This window comes from Denticeps clupeoides, chromosome 12, assembly GCF_900700375.1.
Source record: "Denticeps clupeoides chromosome 12, fDenClu1.1, whole genome shotgun sequence".
NCBI classification, from domain to species: Eukaryota; Metazoa; Chordata; class Actinopteri; order Clupeiformes; family Denticipitidae; genus Denticeps; species Denticeps clupeoides.
The window spans coordinates 7,950,849-7,973,809 of record NC_041718.1 but is presented as its reverse complement, the minus strand read 5'-3'; the positions used below and the strand labels follow the sequence as shown (position 1 = coordinate 7,973,809).

The following is a 22,961-nucleotide window of genomic DNA, read 5'->3' as shown; positions in this document are numbered from 1 at the left end:
TAAATTAGATGTGCATCTGATTTTCCAAGCAATTAATTTTTTTCCCCCTTTGCAAAGCCTCATGGGTAATACAGGAGGTTTTGCTCTGTATGTGTTTATATTATTGGGCTTTATTTATACTTTAAAATGAATCTGTTTGATTCTGAGGGAGGGAGGGGGACCTTTCTGGAATTTTCCACCCTCAGGCTGCCCCTGAATTCCCAGGGTGCATAAGCACAGGGGTAAATATAAAGGACAATGATTTTTTTTTTGAGCAGGTCACACACACACATAGTTTAATAAATGAAGTGCCAGTTAAATGATGGTCTGTTATTTACCTTCAGGTTAAATTCTTTTTTTTTTTTTTTCTTTTACGTTCTGGGCACTATTTTCAAACTGGTGCTAGGTGCAGCACTATGGAGCTTGTTCCATACTGTAAACTAAGGTGTCTGCAGGATTTGCACAGAACATGTTGGTAGTTTTCTTTATTTTAAATAGAAACAAAGTGCCCTTTTTGTTGGTGATCCTCAATATTGCTTTTGTAAGAGTTTAAGATGGGTGGAGCCCGATGATTGACAGCAATCACAAATGCTACATACTCATTCTGCATAAAGAAAACTGTCAATATGTCACATGTGCAAACACCATTAAAGATAGTGTTTTTACTTATGTAAACACGAGGAGGTTTTTATCTCACACCAGAGAAGAACAAGGCCAAATTAAGCACATGAAAATAGTGGCCTTTATCTTATAAGCATGCTTCAGTTACATTTATAGTCAGGTAATCTGTTTATTAATTGAGTTATGAGGAGTTTTATTAATCTTAATCAAAGTGATAATTAATAGGCATCTTTTTTGCCTACATTTTGTTGATTAATTGCACAGTTCCACAGATTATTTATCAGAGGCCATGCACTGAAATTATTATTGAAGCAAATTTGTCTTTGCTTGAGTCCGTTAGCTTCTTTGCATTCATTCATAATTTACAGTCACCCAATATGTGCATTTTAATGTCTGCTTTTACATTTCAGTGTTGACCGTGTTTGTGTGTATTTTAGGGCCGGTTCCTGATTCCTTCAGCTCCAGGGAACTACAGGCTGAACTACACAGTACTGATCGGCGAGACACCGTGTGTCCTCACTGTGTCTGAGACGCAGCTCATGTGCGAATGGCCCGAGCTGACAGGCGACCACAGAGTCACGGTGAGAAATGCCTTCACACCGCCACCCATACGCTCATCCAATCCTCTCTTGCCTCTGTTTTCATTCAGACTCGATCTCCTCCTCTCCCCACGTTTTCCCATCCATTTATCTCCTGTTCCATGTCCTCCCCATCTGTCCTTTTTAGTTTCTTCTTTCTCCTCCCTTCCTCCTTCCGTTCTCCTCTTTCCTCCTGATTCCCTCTCCTCCTCTCTCTCCATCCCTAGCTCTCCGTCTGCAGTCTCTGTTTGTCCCCCCCCTTCACTTCAATGCCACTGGATTATTAATAGATTTATCATTATATTCCTGCGGGTCTTTTGCGATGTATATCCTGCACACCATTGAGTGAACGGTGGACTGCGCAGAACGGGCCTATTTTTAACCGCCGCATCATATAGAGTGTAATATTACATTATCTATACTGTATCAATACATTAATTTCCCCCCATCTGTCAGGGGCATTAATAAAGTGCTTTTCTTCTCCCAAGCCGTCTGCTCTCGTTCTGCAAGGCCCTCGGAGAGGGAAGTAGAGAAGCGCAGAGGAAGGTTGGGGGGGTAAAAAAGAGGGAGGAAGCCCCAGAGAGAACGGCACAGATGTTTGTCCTCGACCTATAAAATTCCGACCTATATAAAGGAAGGTTGAAAGTTATTTGAAGCTGAGCTTGATACGTGTTTTTTTTTTTGTTAAGGCTGGGGTAAGGTGGGCTTGTCTTTGTTTGGATCCTTTCAGCTCACCTTTTTTTGGGGGGTCTGAAGATTTCTCGGCAATTATGTGAAATTCATAAGACAAATACATATATAATATTTAATTTAATTGTGATTTATTGTTAAAGAAAAGTCAGATCTTAGTTTTTCAGATCTAACAAATTCAGAAAAATCTTATATATTCTTATTTATTTTATAAATCTTATTTATATTGCATATTATGCCCTCTTCTAAACAGACAGCCCAACTAGAAATAACTGTCTACATAAAAATGTTTTCATTGTATTGGTAGAATATCCAACTGAGCTGTAGTTTTTGAAATTTAGAAGACAATTTCCTGATCCAATTTCCTTTCCTGATGCAACCCTTGGGACCAGCACCAAGAACTACACTGTTACGTGCATCCCCAGTGGCTGGGATCTTCTTTGAAGACAATTAAACAATGATAATCCATTTTTTTCTTACTATGTGGCACCTGGCGTCATCCAGGTACCAGTGAACCCAGCCAGACGAACGCGTCCCTGAGGGTTTGATTAGTGAGCGACCGGCCCTCCATGGTGCTGCGGTGGAGTGTGTTGAGTGGGTGGTGTGTTAATGTATGGTGCAGGCTGCTGAGGTGTTAACTGCTTTGATACTGGAGCTGCATAGGGGCTCGTTTGTTTCTGTTAATCGGAGCTGTTAGCAGGCACTCATTATGGCTAGTGCAACAATTATTTATGCATAATTACAAAAAAATCCATAAATCCATGAACTCACTTAATCCATATCAGGATCATAGGCATCAGAGCCCATCCTGGGACATTGGGTGCAAGGCAGGGACCGGCCCACCACCAGCCGGCATCTTTTTTTGTGTTGACAAATCCAGTACAGGCTAAAGTCGTCATGTTAATAAGGGATTTGAACTTGAAGTGTTGTGAAGCTTGAAAGACTGGGGCCTGGATCATAACTTTGAATATGTTTGTAAGTAGCATATTAGGAATAAGTATATAATTTTATGAAGGCGAAGTGGACAATGAATCGTGTGATCATGAGAAATGATTAAAGATACAGTAATTCATGTTTAAAATAATACCGGTCCATGCATCCGTCCTTCCTTCTGTCCATCCTTCCCTCCTATTGTGTGCGTGGTATCTGCGTATGTTACCAGGCACCTTTTTTTGTGTGCATGTTGATACTCCTGCTGCTTGGTGACATTGACTCTGGCCTTTTTTTTTCAAATTTAGAGACTTGCATTCTAGCGTACAGTTAAATGCATGCTCGGGATCTCCATTAACTGCTGAAATAAGAAAGAACTGCTTGGCAGAATCGCTTTGTATCTTGAAGATTCAAAGTAACATTTTTGCTGGTCACATCGAACACATTTATTAGTTTTAAATGATTGACAGCTCCCACCCAGGCTACACAATCATTCTTGATGATTTAAACCCGTGCCTGACAACATGCAATCTGAGCAAACATCAGTAAAGATTGTCTTTGTTGTTTTTATCTGTGCAAGTCCTGAGGATGCCTTTGACCTTTCCCCACACTCGCCACATGCTGCTGCACTTTGTGCAAGTTTGAAAAGAGTGCCCCGTATGTGTGTTTGCGCGTGTGTGTTTTTCCACTTTATTGACACTCATGCTGCTCTGTGCCCGTACCCTCCGTCTGTTTTTCCAGGTCCGTTCGGGTGGCTTCGAGTTCTCCCCTGGCACGCTGCAGATGTACTCGGACAGCCTGCTCACCCTGCCAGCCATCATCGGCATCGGGAGCGGCGGGGGCGTCCTGCTGCTGGTCATCATCGGGGTCCTCATCGCCTACAAGCGCAAGAGCCGAGACGCCGAGTGCACGCTGCGCCGCCTGCAGCTGCAGATGGACAACCTGGAGTCCAGAGTGGCTCTGGAGTGTAAAGAAGGTGAGAGGGGCCGACCTCTGCTTGCCCTCCTCTTGTTCTCGCTCTACTTTTCCAGGTTTTTTTATATATAGATTAAAGTGTAATGTGGTTTAGATTTAGCTTTCCACACAAACAAAAAACCCCACCTGTGGCGTCCCTTTAGTAGATTTCCTGTGTATTTCATCTCCTTTCTCGTGTTTCACATAAATTCCTTCACATCAGGATAAAAGTGGCTGCTTACTTAAGGTCTGGCGGCACAGTTTCTCTCTCGCTTACATCATGAAGCTTCTCAGAAGTCGCTGCCCATCTGGCGTCATCCAGGCACAGTGGCGGTCCCTGCGAATCCGGTGACCCACCGTACAGAAACTTGCCCTCCCTGGCAGCACCTGCCGCCGGTCAGAGTGGCAGGGAACAGGCGGCCCGCCGTCGGTCCCCCCCCCCTGCCCGGTCCTGGGGTGCTGACCTTGTCTGTCTGGTGTGCGTACACAATCTGGCTGATAAACAAAGTGATGGATGGATGATGGGAGAGGGAGGGAGGGAGGGAGGGAGGAGGCGGATTGGCCAGCAAGATGGATCGAGTGGGTTTAAGGGCGGCACGATAAGAGAAAGGTCAGATCGGACTCTGAATGAGGGGCATTCCTTTAATGCAGGCTTTCATTAGACTGTTGGTACCCAAAGTACGGCCCAGGGGGGGATACTGCCTACCACGTCATTTTGGGTGGGGTCACGAAACTTTTGGAAGATATATTTGAATCTAGCTCAGGCAGGAGTTTATTTTTGAAGTTCGTTCTATACTATGGTCATTTGAACAGTTTGAACTGTTCACGCAAAAGCTACATTTTATTACATAAATTTCTATATCAGGCTACATTTTAAATTTCGCCTAACAGGTCCAGGTCCTCTTAAGAGAAAAAGTGTAGGGAGCACTACATTAGAGGAACTGCCAGAGTTCTAAACGCCCACAGCATCGTCCCTGATGGCTCATCGCAACAACAGCCATTTTCATGGCCTCCCTCTGAGACTCTGACGAGAGGGAGAGAGAGACAAAGCTGAGGAATTGATTTGCTGTTACTCTTCAGAAGAATTTCCCCGCAGCCGAAAATGAAAAAGCTCGCTGCTGTTGATGTTTGCCCACGGCGTGCACAGTGCAATAAAAGCCAGTCCTGCTACCTGGGCTTCACCTCAGCTTCCACACCCCACCCAACACTTACTCTCTGTTCAACTTTTCTTCTGCTCAAACTTTTGGTGCTTTCTTTGTACCGCTATACTCCAAATCTTCTCCACCTCTCTCCTCTCATTGAGCTTTCTGCTCCATCTCTTTCTGCCAGTTAGCTTTTGTCAGGCCACCTCCTCTCAGACAGACGTGAGAGCTCCCAGAATTCCCCTCTGCTGTCCAGACTGTGCGCGAGGTTGACAGGTCTGTCCGGTAATCCAACCTCAGGTGCCCCTGCACTGCCCGCTCCTCGCCTGTCAGACGGCATCAGGGCCGCGCCGGCTCACCCTCCCCCACCCTTCCCTCACCCCAGACTTCAGAGCTCAGTAACTGGCCCGCAGGCTGATGCATGATGGGAAGGGAACTGATGTCTTGTGAAAGTTGCTTCCTGGCCTCGGTTTCACGCTCTCCCTGCTAATTCTGATCCTGCGCGCATTGTGCTGGCAGGCTATTTTTAGATGCCGCCTCAGGGCAACACTGTGGTTGTGGCCAACAGGTCACCAAGCTTTACTTTCAACCAGCAGTGTGAACAGTGTGAAGCCCAGTCTCACGAATTCAGACTCTTCCGCTGTGTCTCTGATGTTGAATCAGAGAAGACTGATTGTGGGAGTTGGGCGTCACAAACCACGCCTACTTCACATAGGAACAGCACCAGAACAGAACCAGTGAGACTTGGCCTATAAAAAATAACAATAAGTAACATTAATAAACCTAAATGTAAAAATGCCTTCTCCCCCCCCCCAGCATTTGCAGAGCTGCAGACTGATATCCACGAGTTGACCCAGGAGCTGGATGGAGCCGGAATCCCCTTCCTGGACTACCGAACCTATGCCATGAGGGTGCTGTTTCCTGGGATAGAGGACCACCCTGTTCTTAAAGAGTTGGAGGTAGCACACACACACACACACACACACACACACACACACACACACTCAGAGACACACAGGTTTTGAAAGAACGTGGAAGTAGAGATTCTATGGCCATGGACATGGCGGGTAGCTGAGGATTATTGCCGGCCCATTTCGGTCCTGCCTCATTTATTAGCAATGTGCAGGTCACAGATGATTCCCTTAAACTGAGCAGGGGATTGAGGCAGCGGCACGCATGGATCCCAGAGTGAGACGGATCACCTAGTGCAGCACGCCGCCGCCGCCGCCGCCTTAACAGGCCCGCAGACGCGGCCCGTGTATCCATTTGTGTGTAATTGGTTGAATATGCTGCACATTGCATTGGATTTTCATTCATATCGCATGCGCAATCTCTGCCGGGCTAGCACACGGATCAATTTCTTATTATGCCTCAGAGTGCCGACTTCCCTCCGGAGGATGCGGCGCTCCATCTGATCTCGGGGAGGAATGGGAATGCTTGATAAATCCATGCAGTGCTGGTCTTACGGGCTTTTATTTATGCTATTGTGAGGAGGCCTCTCATGCGCACTGTCTCTGCCTCGGATTAATTGACTTCAGCCCAGTTCGGAAGTCTTTATTTGTGTGAAATACACATTCATAACAGTGCATTACACAGAATCGTTGAACATGTAATAATAATAAATGTAATCAATAATGCCATGACGTTTTTTTTGTTTTTTTTTGCAGGTGCAAGCTAACGTTGAGAAGGCTCTCAACCTATTCGGACAGCTGCTGAACAAAAAGCACTTCCTGTTGACGTTCATCCGCACACTGGAGGCCCAGCGCTCCTTCTCCATGCGCGACCGTGGCAACGTGGCGTCCCTGATCATGACGGCGCTGCAGGGCGAGATGGAGTACGCCACTGGCGTCCTCAAGCAGCTGCTGTCCGACCTCATCGATAAGAACCTGGAGAGCAAGAACCACCCGAAACTGCTGCTACGCAGGTGTGTGCCTGTGTGATTCTCCAACGATAAATGTCTACTGATCCACGTGATTTCATTACAATTTTATGGTAAATGACTTCAATTTGCTGCTTTCGACAGTCTTAGTGCTTCTAGTTACAAGTTAAAAGCCACGAGTGATTCGGCAAAATATGAGAGGGGGAAGAAGATCTGTGGAAATTCACTTTTAGTATAAGAAGACTCATTAGCTGATTGCTGGCACCCTCACTCTGACTCCTTCCTGCAAGACAGGGATGTACAGGGCCGAATCAACAGGCCGTAGCGTACATCGCCACACAATACACACATTTCACCATACAGAGGTCATGACTGAAAAAACAACAACTTCCCATATAGACAGAGCCATTGAAGTATTGTTTGGTTGGAAAAACCCACAGTAGCTTCATCTTACAATGGGGGGAATTGGACTTTTATGTGAAACTAATTTATGCAAAGAAGAACAAATACCTCATTGGGAATAGACAGCTTTTCCATTAACACAGTAAATGGAAATGATATATTAGACGTGACAGTCAGTAAACATTGTGGCTCATATATTGTCACATTAGCATTTAATTTTAAACAAAGCAGTGACTTTCATGGAGGCGTCCGTGTTTTTTCTCCACTTTGAAGATCAACTGCATAGAGGTGAAATTACATGATTTCAAGTTCCAAGGCTTCATGTTTAAGTGCGGAACGCACCATTAGTTCATTACAAGATGTCGGCGGTGACTGGGTCAGGTAAACCAGTTCTCCCCTACTCTCCTTCTGCCTCTGTCAGACAGCATTACACACCTGAACACACACACTCCCTACGGAGAGGGACTAAGGGAGAGCACGGAGGAACGGGGGTATGATGACAAAGACAGGAGCGAACGAGAGCGTGCGATGGGTGGATAACAAGAGAAGCGAAAGCATATCCACTTGTGGGGGTGAAGGTGTAGGAGGTTTTCTTTTCCTTTTATCTTCATTCTTTTCTTTTAGATTGGCTATTCTCATCTCTGCCACTCATTTGGCAGCAGAGGACTCTCGCTTTTCATGCCAGTAAAGCCATTTACATTCAGGCTCATCAGAAGGATGGCAGGGACCGTGGAGACTGAGGGACTTCCAGAAACATTGTGTTTGTGGTTTTTTTTTGGGGGGGGGGGACAGGGACGCATACGAGTATAATGAAGGTTTTCTTCTTCCGGCCAAGAGAGAGAGTCGTGTGTCCTTACTTCACCCTCCAAAAGTCTCTCTCTATCTCTCTGGTGCGCCTTTGAGCTCTGCCACGCCTCTTCCTCCACAAGCCACGCCCTAAAGGAATGTATAGCAAACGGAGGAAATGCAGAGAGAAGGAAAAACAAACAGTTTCTGCAAGTCCCTTCATTCGCGCCTCCTTTTCGAGCTGTTAACAGATTAGGAGTAATAAAGGCCGCTAATTACCCCGGCTTTTAATTACTCCCCTTTCGTGGGACCTTACCGGCTTCCCAGATTAATGAGTGAAGTTACTGCCTTATACTAATTGGAGTATTTTTTTAATGACTATTGGTGGTTTGCTTTGTGTAAAAGAGGGGGAGAAGGGAGGGGGGAGTTATTATTAATGTTAATTTATTTATGTGTGATGAGAGAGAGGGTTCTTTTGAAGGGCTTTCCTTGTGCTTTGAATAATTTCTTTTTTTCCACGCGTTCTTTGATGTCGGGGAAAAAGGCAAATACCTTCACTACACAGATGGCTGGTCTGACTGATGCTTTTTATTGATGTGCTTATTTATTTATTTTGTCCTCCTCCCCCCGTGCTCTCTGTTTATCACGGCGAGGCACCGGCGTTTCCTTCAGAACCCGAGCGCTCAACATAACCTCCTTTTGTCTGGTCCGTCAGGCGAGGACGAGTCAAGTTGTTGAGAGAACGTTCATTAGGCCGAGGTCGATGTTCCTGTGGCACGGCTCCCCCTCTTCATGAAGTGTTTGTTAACTTTATCAGGACGCGTCACCCCTCCCTCCATTTGTCTTGGTGTCCGGGGTATTCACAGCATGTGACATTTGTCATCATTTGTCTTTTTGTTCCCTTTGTTCTTCCAGGACTGAGTCAGTTGCTGAGAAAATGCTGACCAACTGGTTCACTTTCCTCCTCTACAAGTTTCTGAAGGTGAGTGTGTGTGTGTGTGTGTGTGTGTGGAACAGAGATGAGACTACCCGGCCACACTTTCGGTTCTATGTTCCTGGATGTTAGAAAACAAATAAACTATAACTGTGCGCGAAGTTACAAAAGCGTAGGTTAGTCCACCCCAATTAACAAAACCTCGTCCGATATTCTGACACGGTCTACCCTATAATTACTTCTTTCAGATATCGGTCCAGCGTGTCCCTTGGCACATTTGTCTGCAAGTGTGCATCTTTCTGTGTGTGTATATGAGCGTGTGTACTAGTGTGGTGAAACAGCTTGTGCCTCCCCAATGTTTGCTTCCTCCTCAGCCTCTTGCTCTGCAAAGGCTCTTGGGAGTTTGAATGGCATGGCAGTGTAGTGGGCTGCCATATGTCTCTGGCATGGAGCGTTTATCCACCCTGAACCCTCTGTAGCCTCCACCGATGCTGCCTGATGGTACAATCAGAGACGGCTCGCTACATGGCAGTGAGGAACAGAGGGCAGGTAAACGGCTTTTTCTACACGCTTCTGTTAATTATTCAGCACGAGGCTCTGGAGACGCATCCGCACAGTGATTTTCTGAGGAGGACATCCGTATAACCTTTCCAGCCAGTCGGGGTCATTTGTTCACATGTAATCTGAACCATTTAGTTGTTACTTTGCAGACTTGCACACCGGTCCTAAACAGACAATGTTAAGTGCAGAATACATGCAACAGTCTCTTCAGTAATTTGTTTTAGTAAATATGTGCAATTTTCATTTTGATTGTTTTTAGGGCGCGGTTGCTCATTGGGATCGTCTTTGTGGTGTGTGGTGTTTCCTACTAGCCAGGTTTGGCTAGATGTGGCTTACATGGAATGGAATCTGTATTTTGGTCCTTAAATAAATGATTGCAGTTCCTTTTTTTTTGTGGGGCTGTGGAGGTAAAGGGGAGTAACAAGGTGGAAAACTAGTGGTTTTTAAGGAGCACTTTAAACGATTTTTTAAGTTTCCGTGTCATTCTAGAGAAAAGGTGGCCTTGTTTGTTTACTGCACTTAGCTTTTTATCAGAGGTTTATTTTGGAACTGGCTTTTAAGCCCCCAGAACATCACTTTAGCGCTAATTAAAGCCAATTAGCATGCTCTCTGTGAGCGCTTAGTCGGCTTTGCATGATTGAATGGAGCAGAAGCCCTGTCCGTATATGGGCACATTATCCCATCTGTTTAGACGTTTTGGGGGGACGTGCATGCAGTGGGCCTGTCTCATGATTGACAGCAGTGATTATGCTTCACAGCCAGAGTCCTCACGGTAACAAAAAAAACATTTTGGGGATTTTGACATGGTAGAGATTTTTTTTTTATTATAAAATTACATTTAGCACCTACATTTAGGCCTAGTCTAGACACGGCTAATACTTTTAATAAACTTATCCGATGTTACTAATATTGCAAAACACTAAACTGCTCCAGAGAGCATGCACCGAGGCTCTAGCTTCTTTCTCCGTTGCCTAAAACTCTTAAACGACGGGATGTTCAGTTTGTTCTAATGGATGCCTGACGCTTCCAGTTGCTTCTTATTTTTCATTTCCCGGCTGTGGCCAAACTACTGCGTAGATAAGCAGACTGACAAGCAGGGTATCAGAGTCTGTTTGGACACGGCGCTTGTCTGCTGTCGATCGTTAGCATCTGTCTGTTTAATTAGCACACGCGCTAACGAGGCAGGGCGAGCATATGGAGGACCGAGGGAAGAGGCCTGCCTGAGGTTTGGCCGCCTTGGACAGGGACCAGAGGATTTGAGTTTATCTGCGGCACTACTATACTTTCTACTGTAGCTTCTTGGCTGTAGAAGTGTCTTGCGGAGGAGGCGGTACTCCAAACGAAGTAGATTATAAGGGAGCCTGGAGAGTTGCGTGGAAGAGACGTATAAAGTTGCGTGGAGTTTGCTTCAAACGAGTAAAGTAAAGTCATTGTCACATGTGATACACAGCAGCACAGCGCACGGTGCACACAGTGAAATTTGTCCTCTGCATTTAACCCATCACCCTGAGTGAGCAGTGATAGGTCGACAGACGATAACAAAGGACGTGGAGGATGACGACGAAGGCGCGATCGCCCAGGCCGTGAGTTGGAGGAGATTGAGTGAGGGTGGTACAGAGCGAATGAGGGAAGGGGGGGCGGGAGGACAAGAGACGGCCGGGCCTGCGTCTCATTGCTCCTCTGACACGTTTCACGCACTGAAGTGCTTCTCAGGCACTTTTCCCTCGCAGTCGTTAACCTTCTATTAACTCCTCCATCAATCGCTCCCAGCGCTTTGCCACAAGCCGTGGGGCATAACCACTCGTTTAAACCACTCGCTTCTCCCCCTTCTCTCCCTTTCCCGGCCTTACAGTCCAAATGCCTGGGGAAAAGCCATTATACACCTGTCAGTCACACTCGACAATAAGTGCAGCCACCCCGAGTTCCTATAATAAAGTGCACAAACATACATAAACAGTTCATACGGTCCAGAAAACTGCCAGGCCCTCATGAATCAGCGTTGTTGGGGAATTGCTTTCGAATCCTTTCCCAAGCGCTCACGAATGGCCGGACGACTTGCTGGTACAATAAATGCAAATATATATCAGCCTCTCTCTCTTCACGAAGAAAACAGCCGTTGTTGGACATCATCAGGCTGGTTGCTATGCTACCACTATGATAGTCACTAGTATCATAGTGACTATCCTCTCTCTCTCTTTCTCACTTTGTTTTCAATGGCAGCATTTTGCCCTCCGCAGAATGCTGCGGGCAGTTGCTGTGCTGCACCATTGTTATCTACGCTAATAAGAAATTGTTCCCGAAAAAAAAAAAAAATCGTTACTACAGGGAGCCGATCTGAATAGCAGATGCTCGTCTCCGGTGGGTCACGGAGAAAAGTGGAGGGGACTGTGGTGGCAAACGAGAGTGGAGAAAATAGCAGTGGGGGTGAGAGAAGTACTTCTGCCTCCTTTTTTTTTTTTTTTTTTATTTTAAACGGTGAACTCCGCCGCCATGGGTAATAATGGCGATTTAATACGCCTCTCATCTCACCTCCATTTAAACCACGGATGGAGTAAGTGTCCGTGATGGCCCTCATCACTGTCACAGGCCTGTTGACACTGCTGCTTAAGCAGACAGGTTTTGTGTGTGTAGACGGCCCCACCGCACCAATAGGAGTGTAATTTAGGTTACATCCACTCAAACGTGCTGCCGTCTGAATTTTTGGCCGTGCGAGGACTTGGTAGTGTGTTGTTTCATTGTTCTCTTTTGAGACTCCCATGTGTCTCTGCTGGCCTCTTTCCTGTACCTCACACTCCTCTCTCTGTCTGCCGTTCCTCTCTTCACTCTCCAAGTGGCTCTCTTTGTCAGCTAAATTGAAAGCGGCATTAGGGGCAGAGGCACAAACCACCCCTTACCTACTTTGTGTGTGTGTGTGTGTGTGTGTGTGTCTGTCACTGCTTTTACTGACTCCATGCCCTCTGTGTGTGTTTGCGCGCGTGTGTGTGTGTGTGTGTGTGTGTGTGTGTGTGTTGCAGGAGTGTGCCGGTGAGCCGCTCTTCATGCTCTACTGTGCCATGAAGCAGCAGATGGAGAAGGGCCCCATAGACGCCATCACAGGCGAGGCGCGTTACTCCCTCAGCGAAGACAAACTCATCCGCCAGCAGATCGACTACAAGACCCTGGTCAGAGCCACACCCACCGACATATCACCCAGAACCCTTTGCATCCTCTCACGTGTTAACGAACAGTCTCTTACATATTGCAATTGCTTCTCCCTCACAACTGTTTCTGTTCTCCCATGATGCCTTGTATTTATTACTGTGATTGCTCTTGTCTGACTGCCAGTCGTTCACTCTTTGTTCTAAAGACCCTCCACTGCGTGAACCCAGAGAATGAGAATGCATCAGAAATCACGGTCAAGTGCCTGAACTGTGACACCATCACCCAAGTAAAAGAAAAGCTTCTGGATGCTGTTTACAAGGGGACCCCTTATTCTCAAAGACCCAAAGCTGGTGACATGGACCTGGGTAAGATACACCACAGTATTCGGTGACTACCAACTGGACCTTAAAAAACAGCCCGTCTGGTTTAGATTTGTGGACAAGATCTCGCTGTTGAGCCCATACTCTGATCTTTCAGAATGGCGCCAGGGAAGAATGGCGCGGATTATCCTGCAGGACGAGGACGTCACCACCAAGATTGACAACGACTGGAAACGACTGAACTCCTTAGCTCACTATCAGGTACTGCTTTGTTTTATAAGGGGGTGGTAGAAGACCCAGGTTCAAATCCCACTTACTACCATTGAGTCCTTGAGCAATACACTTAACCCTAAGTTGCTCCAGGGGGACTGTCCCTTTAACACACCTTTAGAATGGCTTTAACACACACCTACCAGCCAATCAGAATAGAGTATTCCAACAGTCAATTTTAAAATTAGAAAACCTTTTTTCACATACTCATGCATTAATTATGCTGAAACATGTTAGCATGGTTGCTTGATTAACTTACTATTATGGCTGTGGAGTGTGAATTTAACACTGACATTATAGAGTATTTGCATATTATACAGTACTTGTATGTATGTATGTTTGGAGCTAAATTATACTCTCTTAGCGCACCAATTTAGCCACTCATCATAGATATATATACACTAGGTATCGCATTCCATGTGTCAATACCAACGGCATATTTGCACTGGGTTCCAAGATCATTCACCACGTTTGATGGTACAAGTACAGATGCATAACTAAGATGCGCCACGTATGGATTTAATAACGAGTGAACGAAGAGTCAATAAGCAATATTTTATTTTACCATCTTGTATGTTAAGAAATTTTGTGTTCGACAAATATTGTTATTCACACCCCATAGGACAGACACATCTTGTGTTCTGACACCTTTATATATTGTATAGTTAGTTCATTTTCTATAGTTCTTGACAAATCTATAAAAATTTCCTCTGTCTATGGACATGCCCTGTCTATATATTTTTTTACAAATAAGCAGGTAAATAAGCCAGGAAATTTTTCCTTGTCTGAATAAAGTATTGTGTACAGTCTGTAGTTCTCTACAATTCCATACAAATGCATATGCAGATTAAAATAAAATTTGAACATAAAATTATGCTATATTTAAAAAAAAAAGGCTTCTGTATCAATTTATTCATGACTCAGTCGTAAAAACATGTCTAACGTTTGAAACTAATCAAGGAAATGGTCCTTTAATTCTGTATGCCACCTTGGCCCCTTATAGATGTTCATTAATTTAAAAGGAGTGCCACCCTGTCCCAAGATGGCGCCTCTATTGATGCATTTGCTCCCCATGCAACGGCCCCATGCAACGCGACATCTAGTTTCTATATCTGTGGCCACTCATGATGAAATATTCATCCGAGTGCCGATAGAACAAGTAATACTGTTCTACACAACATTAGAACATGTTAGAAGGTGAGAACATGCTGTGAGACCAAGGTGCGACACCCTGCAGTGCTCATTTTTTCTTCTCTGGTTTCTAGGTTACAGATGGCTCAGTTGTTGCCCTGGTTCCCAAACAGAACTCCGCCTACAACATCTCCAACTCGTCAACTTTCACCAAGTCACTTAGCAGATACGGTAAAACCCCTCTCTCTCTTACTCACATTGTGATCAGTTTACAGACTCTCTTTAAAGGTTTTTCTCCCACTCACCCTCTCTTTTCAATACAAAAAAGGCTCTCCAGAGCCATTAGTGCCACGTGCGTCACACACACAGGCACACACACACACACACACACACACACACACACACACACACACACACAGGCCTGATATAAATCAATAAGACACTATACTGAATTCTCAACTCTCTCAATTTTATTTCACCTTTTGTCTTCTCCCCTCTCTCACTAATGTAATGTAATCATGTGATAGAGCTATTGTGTTGTGGGCCAGGGTGAGAAAAGATGATGCTGTTATCACTCTGCCTCGGCCTTAAATCCCACCTGCAATGGCCCGGTGTCGGGGAAGCAACGTCACTGTTGTGCATAGAGAGTGAATGGGAGGGGGGCTACATATCACCTCACTGACAGCAGGATGAGAGAGAGAGAGATCTGTCACCTTAGTAATGTGAAGTAGGAGCGCCGCTGGGATTGATTTACACCCAGAAACTTCCCTGTTAACCAATTCTCTAGTGCGACACAACAATTCTCGTTTTCATTTTGTGTCTTCTGTTGTTTTCTTTTTTTATTTCCTCACTTGTGCTCCATGTGGCTTCAGCGACTCCACGGCAGTAAAATTGCCAAATGTAATTGTGTTTATTTATGTGCATATTTCATTTCTCAGATTCGGTTCTTATTTCTTTCCCCCCCCCCCCCCCTTTTGTCTCTGTCCTCGTTTCCCGGTGCAGAGAGCATGTTGCGGACAGCCAGCAGTCCAGACAGCCTGCGCTCGCGAACTCCCATGATCACCCCTGACCTGGAGAGCGGCACCAAACTCTGGCACCTGGTGAAGAACCACGACCACTCGGACCAGCGAGAGGGAGACCGGGGCAGCAAGATGGTCTCGGAGATCTACCTAACACGGCTGCTCGCTACCAAGGTAACCGTCGCGGGCTCTTCTGCACCAGACAAATAAAACCTGACAAGCAGCTGTTGCCTCAGCAGAGCCCCGAGTCGGTTGGGGCCGCAGCCATAATGCCGTTCAGTCAGAGATGACCTTCACATCCCTGGTTCTCCCAACTTCTGGGTATATCTGAAAACCTGTTACACACATCTGTTTCATCTTTCACAGACTCAATCTATATGGCCTGTGGCTAATTTTGGTGGGCAGTCCATATTGACCTTTGTGTCTGAGTGAGTGTGTGTGTGGGGGGTGTCTTTAGGGTTTCAGTGATTAACATTTTTCATAACCTTTGCATTAAGCCTAATCTGAAATGAAACAGTGTAGCTTAATTAGGGGGTTGACCTTTGCCTATCGACCGCCTCGGCATACAGGGTTTGGTTTTCTCGATCGCCAGGCCTCTCTTGGGCTTCGAAGGGGTTACTCATTGATGTGCTTCCTCTGATTAACTTCTCATGAGCCTCTTTTCCCACAATGCAACTCTGGTTGCCTCAGTTAAGTTCACCAAGTTGCTTATGTAAACAGAGTTCTTATTTTTTTTTTTTTTTTTTAACAAAATGTTACACTCAACAGAGCTGGGCAATGTAGGCAAAGACAGGGGCACCCGGTCACTTCCAGCCATTACTGTGGGCGTCTGAACTGGTACTCTGCTGAGTCAGGGGCTGCTGGAGCGCTTTCTTGTCTCTCAGGAAATAACTTTTTAGTTTAGTTATAGTTTTAAAACATTTCCACATATAGAAAAAGTGCATCCCTGCGGTTTTAGCTTCTGTTCAAAAATAGTGCTCATTTTGTGTTTGTTTCTGTATTTATCAATGTGTTTATTTTTATAAATAAATATCTTCTTCTTAAAGGAGTGTAATTAAAAATCTCTTAATTACCGTACACAGTATATACAAATTTCTCTTTAAAGACCCAGTATCCGCACAGAGAACTTAAACATTTTACTTTATCTGCCATTGTCTATCAGCCAACTCGCACCAATTAATTGATGTCAGATGTATGTAATTGGTGGTGCAATTGACAGTAATTGACATATTTAACATAGATGATGGAGGAGTGATTATCTGCTAATTATGCAGGGTACAGCTTTGGGGAAGATAAGCTGCTGTTCACCGCACGCTGGCAAGTGTGGGCAAGAGGAATGGGGAGAAACGGCGTCCTTGTTTATTAGTGTTATTGCCCAGGGATCGCCCCCGCAGATGTAGTTTGTAAGCGCCAGCGGCCTTGACTGCTGTGTGTTAATGACCCACGGCGCTGTGCGTTAATGACTGCAGGTTGTGGCCGGAGGTGTGTGTGTGTGTGTGTGGCCTTGCCTGATCCTGCTCTCGTTCTTGCTGTCTCATTACGATGCCGCTGTTCTGGTGGCCGCAGCTAGTAAATAGGCAAGGCCATGAAGGATTAGCGCTTCCTGCTCAGGGGCCAAGAATAAGTGAAAAATATGTATACATCAGGGTCATAAAATTACATTACTATAATGTCCAAGGTTTTTAATTAAATACTGTATATTATGTTATTAACCTGCTGCAGATCTTAGTTTATAATAATACCAGTAATCATATTAATAATATGCATTTTAAAGAAAAGTTTATATACTGTATTATATACTGTACTAATATACATACATTTCATATCTCTCTCTCTCTGTCTCTCTCTCTCTCAGGGAACGCTGCAGAAGTTTGTGGACGACCTCTTTGAAACCATCTTCAGCACAGCACACCGTGGCAGCGCCCTGCCCTTAGCCATCAAGTACATGTTCGACTTCCTGGATGAGCAGGCAGACAAGCACCAGATATCAGACTCTGACGTCCGCCACACCTGGAAGAGCAACTGGTGAGTGTTTTTTGTGTTTATACCGAATTGTGTTTTTTTTTTGTTTTGTTTTTTTCTTCCTGTCTTAAATTTTTAACATGGTGTCGTTTTCCTCTTCAGCTTGCCGTTGCGTTTCTGGGTGAACGTAATCAAGAACCCCCAGTTTGTCTTTGACATTCACAAGAACAGCATCACGGACGCATGCCTGTCGGTGGTGGCACAGACCTTCATGGACTCCTGCTCCACCTCTGAACACAAGCTGGGCAAAGATTCGCCCTCCAACAAGCTGCTCTACGCTAAAGACATTCCCAACTACAAGAACTGGGTGGAGAGGTACGGCGGCCACCTCAGAGTCGAACGGCCCTTCCCGTTCGCGGCTTATTATTACCTCTGCTCAGGAAAACAATAATGAAATCTCTCGCTCTCCCTCTCTGTCTGTCAGGTATTACTCCGATATCTCCCGGATGCCTGCTATCAGCGATCAGGACATGAGTGCGTATCTGGCTGAGCAGTCTCGCCTCCACCTCAACCAATTCAACAGCATGAGCGCCCTCCACGAGATCTACTCCTACATCATCAAGTACAAGGACGAGGTGAGAGTTACACACACACACACACACACACACACTCACAAGCGCTACTGCTGCTGTGGGGGGTTAAAGGACATGAAAATCAACTTGTTTGCTGGAGCACGATGGAGAAGGTGACCTCTGTATGCGATTAGTGCTAAGTGTCCGTTCCATACAGAAGGCGTACTGTAGCCGTTCTTTCGTTAGCTGAATCGAGGGGTGTCAATAATATTGATTGTTGGTGACCCGGCTCCTTTCATGTATGCGCCGTATCTAGTCTCAGATCAGATACAAGGATCACGTTACACACTCTGCTATTACCCACGCAGCCATTGATCATAATCAAATCTAACTGAGACCAGCCAGTTCACTTTCGCTGGCACCTAGGGTATCGACTCACAAAATGAGTCACAGGGCAGTACACACACATACACACTACATACCCACAGTGTCAACGCACATCGATGTTTACTTCCCACCGCCCAGAGTCAAAAAGGCATCATGCACGATGTGAGTCTCAATGGGGACATATGAACTGTTTTAAACGTAGTGATAGGGTTACATATCAACTTAACCTTGTTTTATGACATAATACACACATTTTATAGTTATTAAACTAGGTTTTCATGAAATAAAAAGTGCGTGTGTGTAAGAGCCATATTTCTGTGGCTGATGGGGACGTTGCAGCTGCTTCTGTTAGCCGTGTCTGGATTAACATGCATGGTTGCCAGAACACCCTAGATGCAGGTGAGCTTGGCACACGCAAGCTTGTGCGTTTATCTGCAGCTGACGTACACAAACACACGCTGATGCACACTGGCATAGGTGCCAACGACGTGGGCGCTCACACCAGCCTGCCGCCACAGCGAGTGTGTGCGCGCCGCTACACATGCCAGGCGAACAAAAGGGAACAATGCGCTCAATCAGCGCTTTAGAAACGGCACGCATTCAGTCCTCCCACACCACTGTCACATTACCTTCAACGTCTTACTAACCAGCGCTCTGGCCGTCCTCCTCCTGAGACTTCACCTTGTTCTCCACCGTCTGCCACGCGCATTCACTCGCCCTCTCGGTCCCCCTCTCAGCTCTCCACTCTGAACTCGGTGACAGGACAGGGCTGCAGCATGTCTCGACTCAGGGCTGAAGTCATGCATTCTCTGCATGCTGTAGTCACAATGCGTCACAAAGGCTTCAGCCGTCTGTGGCAGAAGACAGAAATCAGCAAGGTCGGCGATAAAGGTCCCTCAGATGAAAAAGTAGCCAAAGGGGAAGAAAAGAAAAGTGTGTCTAATATTCTAATATTACTAATACATACATGACATGGGACAGAATCACTCCTTGTCTTGACTTGAGACATTTTTTTTCTCGCCTGTTAACTAATCCTTAAAAATAAAAATGAATGATTATTCTTACTTTATTATTTTTTGGATTCTCCATATTTCTTATTTTATAAGTAATATGGTAATGATATTTTATGGTAATTATATTTTTTGCTATTTTGGCTACACTTTAAGGTGTATGTTGAGTTAAATGAGCTGTAAAATAAGGCTGCATTATTATAATACAGCATTATTATAATTGTATGTTATTCATTAAATAATTGATTATATTTAATATTATAATATAATAATATTAAATATTAAAACACTATTATGAAAGTAATTGTTAGTTGCAGCCCAATATATAAGTGAAGTATTTTCTTGTTTAATAATTATAAGTATTGTATAATTTATAATTGTGGATTTCAGTGCTTTTAAATTTAACCCCGTCTTCTCTCTGTCAGATCCTGTCTGCTCTGGAGAGGGATGAACAGGCCCGTCGGCAGCGGTTGAGGTGTAAGCTGGAGCAGGTGATTGACACGATGGCCCTGGCCAGCTGAGAGAGGCCACGCCCCCACCCTATCATGACGGAGGACCGGCGGACGCGCTCACACACACACACACACACACACACACACACACACGTGGGTCCCCCACTCATAAAGACAGGACTGCGAGGACCGAGCAGTACACTGGAGAATGCGTGGAGCTGGGCACACTGTGTGTGTTTGTGTGAGAATGAGTTTCTGTGGCTGTATGTGTGTGTGTATGCGACCACACTCAGGTCAGCACACAGACCGAATCATAGATCATGATTATTGTTGCTGTTGCAGATCTTTTTTTTTTTTTTTTTTCTTTCTCGTTGTAAATATTGTGTTTGTGTGTCGAATCACATTCCACACACACACACACACACACACACACACACACACACACATCATCTGTCCGGACTGGACAGAACCTTGAAGGAATGTTGATGGTCCAGCAAGCCTTGAGAAGAAGGTTCCTTCAGTCATGTGACCGCATATCTGAGGCTTTCGGACCATGCTGTGTTTATGGACTACGTTTTATGTTTTTTTTTTTTCTTCTTTTATCTCTGAACTGCCCACTCTGCTCTCCTCGCCACTCGTGTTACTGCTGAATTTGCACAATTTACAGAAACAATAGAGAAGAAAGATAGATATTATATAAATAAATACAGTTACATTTTCAATGAAGCAACAAGACGATTAATTTTTTTTTTTTTTTTGGTTTCTTTTTAACATACACAGTGAGAATCAAGAGAAATTTGATATTTGAAGCAAAAAAAAGTCAGAAAAAAAGCTGTAAAAATGAAAAAAAAAACTTGTCCTGTGCCATGTTTTATTTGAATGTTGTTTAGTGCAGAAGACATTTTGTTTGATGGAATGTGCTATGATTTGAATATGAACTTGCCTCGTGACTGAAAAAAAAAAAAGAAGAGCAGTAGCCTTTTTAAGGACAAAACAAAAAAGTTGGGTGGGGTGTGGGGGTTGTGCGTGCAGAGCGTGGCCAAATATCTCCCATGATTCCTTTTGTTTGGGAGAAGATGGGCATTTTTTTAAATGCTGTCAGGTTCTGGTGTGATCAATTTTTGGGTGACACGTTATTTACGGTGGCCCTGTTTGGTGAAGACATCCGTAATGTGAAGTCAGCAGTCAAAACACTTCAACAGCTGTCAGTCAAAAACAAACCAATTAAAAATAATATGAAGGATCTGATCTGATTGAAGTATTTGACGCATTGAAGCTCTCCACCAGCCAGGTGTCACTTTTCCTCCTCAGACTGCTTCGTTCCACTTTTTACGGTCTCATTTTCTTCATTTCTCTCCACTTTTGGCTTTACTTTTTTCCCTCCTGCTGATAGTCACATCCCCCGTTGTGGTCAGGTCAGACGTGGGGAATGAGAGCTCCAAACGTCCAACTGGAGCATCTCAGAGCTCACCAGGGAGGCAGGGTAAGAAAGAAAGTAAGCTTCAGCTCCACCTCATTTCAGCTCCGTCTTTACTGTGAAAGAGAGAGGTTTGGCTAGAACAAGGTTTATAGCCCTTAACTCATTAGCAAGACGAGTCTGAGTAATCCTGTTAACGTCTGGGTTGGGTTTAAAGAGGATTTCATTTATTCAATAAAACTGTGATGCTTTGGTTTGTATTTATTAACAGTTTTGACAAGAAGTAATCTTTGAAGATATTGATTTTAGGCTGAACTTGAATGTGAGTCTCTTTATCAAAGACTCAAAAAGATTACAATTATAAAGATTAGACAACGTCTTGTCATAAAATAGAGAAGTTGCTGTTTTTCTAAACTTTGAATTCTTGTATTTATATTATAGCTAAAAATCTATGAGTCCTAGAAAATTAATCACAGATCTGTTGTTTGGCCTGCAAAGTTAATGGAGGACATTAATATGAGTAAGACGCATGTTGGACATGAACTTTAAGACTCATCCTCATTCATGTTCAACCACAATGAACACAAGAAACATTTTTCCTGTGGCACCTTTTCACATCTTTTGCAACTGTGGTATATGGAAAGACGGTGTAAATAATGACTTCCATGTATGGATCCTTCATAGGTGTATCACATATGGACCATGATATTATAAACCTAAACATGTTCTCTGCACAAGGATTTGAACCACTGACTCCATCTTTCGTGCTAGACCGAAATATGAAAACTTTGACTTTCAACAACACAAGAGCCTTGGTACAGAGCCCCTGGGCTTCATCTTATTGGTTGGTTGAAATCAGAGATGAATCTTGCAGAGATGAAATGGTTGCACAGGACATGTTCGTGCTGTGGTTTATGAATGACCTGCAGGCTACGTTCATGTCCATGGTTCATAGAGTGAAAAAAAATAAAATCCCTTCTCGTCTGTCCTAAAATCCACTCTAATGCTAAGGGGAACGTTTCATCTGTCTTCGTCTGACTGGTCGTTGCCAATTTGGTGTAAACCCTCTCTTCGTCGGTTTCTTCTCTTCATTCTTCATCATCTTCATCCTTTTTCTTGAACATGCTGGCTGCTGGTGTTTTATTTATTTGCGTTCTCAACGTCTAAACCAAATGTTCCCGCCCCCCCCCCTCAGGTAATTCCTGAAAAATATTGATCCATTGACTGTGAGTCCCATTAGGGTAACTAGTGGAACTGTTGCCTTCCCAGAATGCTCCTCGGTGGGTTTCCCTACCTTGCAGCCCTCCCCCATCTCCTCCCGTCCTATAGATTTTCTTTTCATTTTCTTTAGAATTTTTAAACTGTGGCAAATTTACGTAGCTGTACTTTTTAAACAATAAGAAGTGCATAGGATGTGAGCAACCATTATGTGATATTCAGAAGAAGAGTTCAATAAATAAACAAAACCAAGCAAGTTTTAATACAAATATGATACTGATGTTTTTAAAAGTTTCAGACTTGAAGCATCTGTCACAAGTTGGCTGGTTAAATGTTCTTTGTGTAAATATTCTGTTATTTCCTATTTTGCAGATTTACTACTTGTAAATAAACACACATCAAGGAGAGAATAAACATTTTTTGCTAAATAAAAGTGCTTCCCCTGGTCTCTTCTTCTTTTTTTTTCTTTTTTTTAACCATTATAAAATAACTTCCAATCTGTAAATTAAAGATTCCACTGACCGTTTTAAAGAAGGAATACCAGAAGACTTGAGTGGAAGTTGGGAAATGACCTTAGCCGTTTACCTTTGTCCACCAGAATTACAC

General features: G+C 44.3%; 1 protein-coding gene across 1 annotated transcript in view; it reads left to right on the top strand.

The window, feature by feature from the left end:
- plxna1b (plexin A1b) overlaps window positions 1–22,107 on the top strand; it is a 146,098-nt gene extending 123,991 nt beyond the window's left edge. Inside the window, exons 19-32 of the mRNA XM_028997725.1 lie at window positions 1,038–1,181; window positions 3,540–3,774; window positions 5,711–5,853; window positions 6,562–6,818; window positions 8,877–8,943; window positions 12,471–12,617; window positions 12,803–12,962; window positions 13,075–13,178; window positions 14,453–14,549; window positions 15,321–15,511; window positions 17,193–17,362; window positions 17,462–17,674; window positions 17,784–17,934; window positions 19,694–22,107. Coding sequence (XP_028853558.1) covers window positions 1,038–1,181; window positions 3,540–3,774; window positions 5,711–5,853; window positions 6,562–6,818; window positions 8,877–8,943; window positions 12,471–12,617; window positions 12,803–12,962; window positions 13,075–13,178; window positions 14,453–14,549; window positions 15,321–15,511; window positions 17,193–17,362; window positions 17,462–17,674; window positions 17,784–17,934; window positions 19,694–19,789 — 2,175 coding nt within the window. The 3' untranslated portion in view covers window positions 19,790–22,107. The remainder of the gene's footprint in view (window positions 1–1,037; window positions 1,182–3,539; window positions 3,775–5,710; window positions 5,854–6,561; window positions 6,819–8,876; window positions 8,944–12,470; window positions 12,618–12,802; window positions 12,963–13,074; window positions 13,179–14,452; window positions 14,550–15,320; window positions 15,512–17,192; window positions 17,363–17,461; window positions 17,675–17,783; window positions 17,935–19,693) is intronic.
- Window positions 22,108–22,961: the final 854 nt, after the last annotated feature.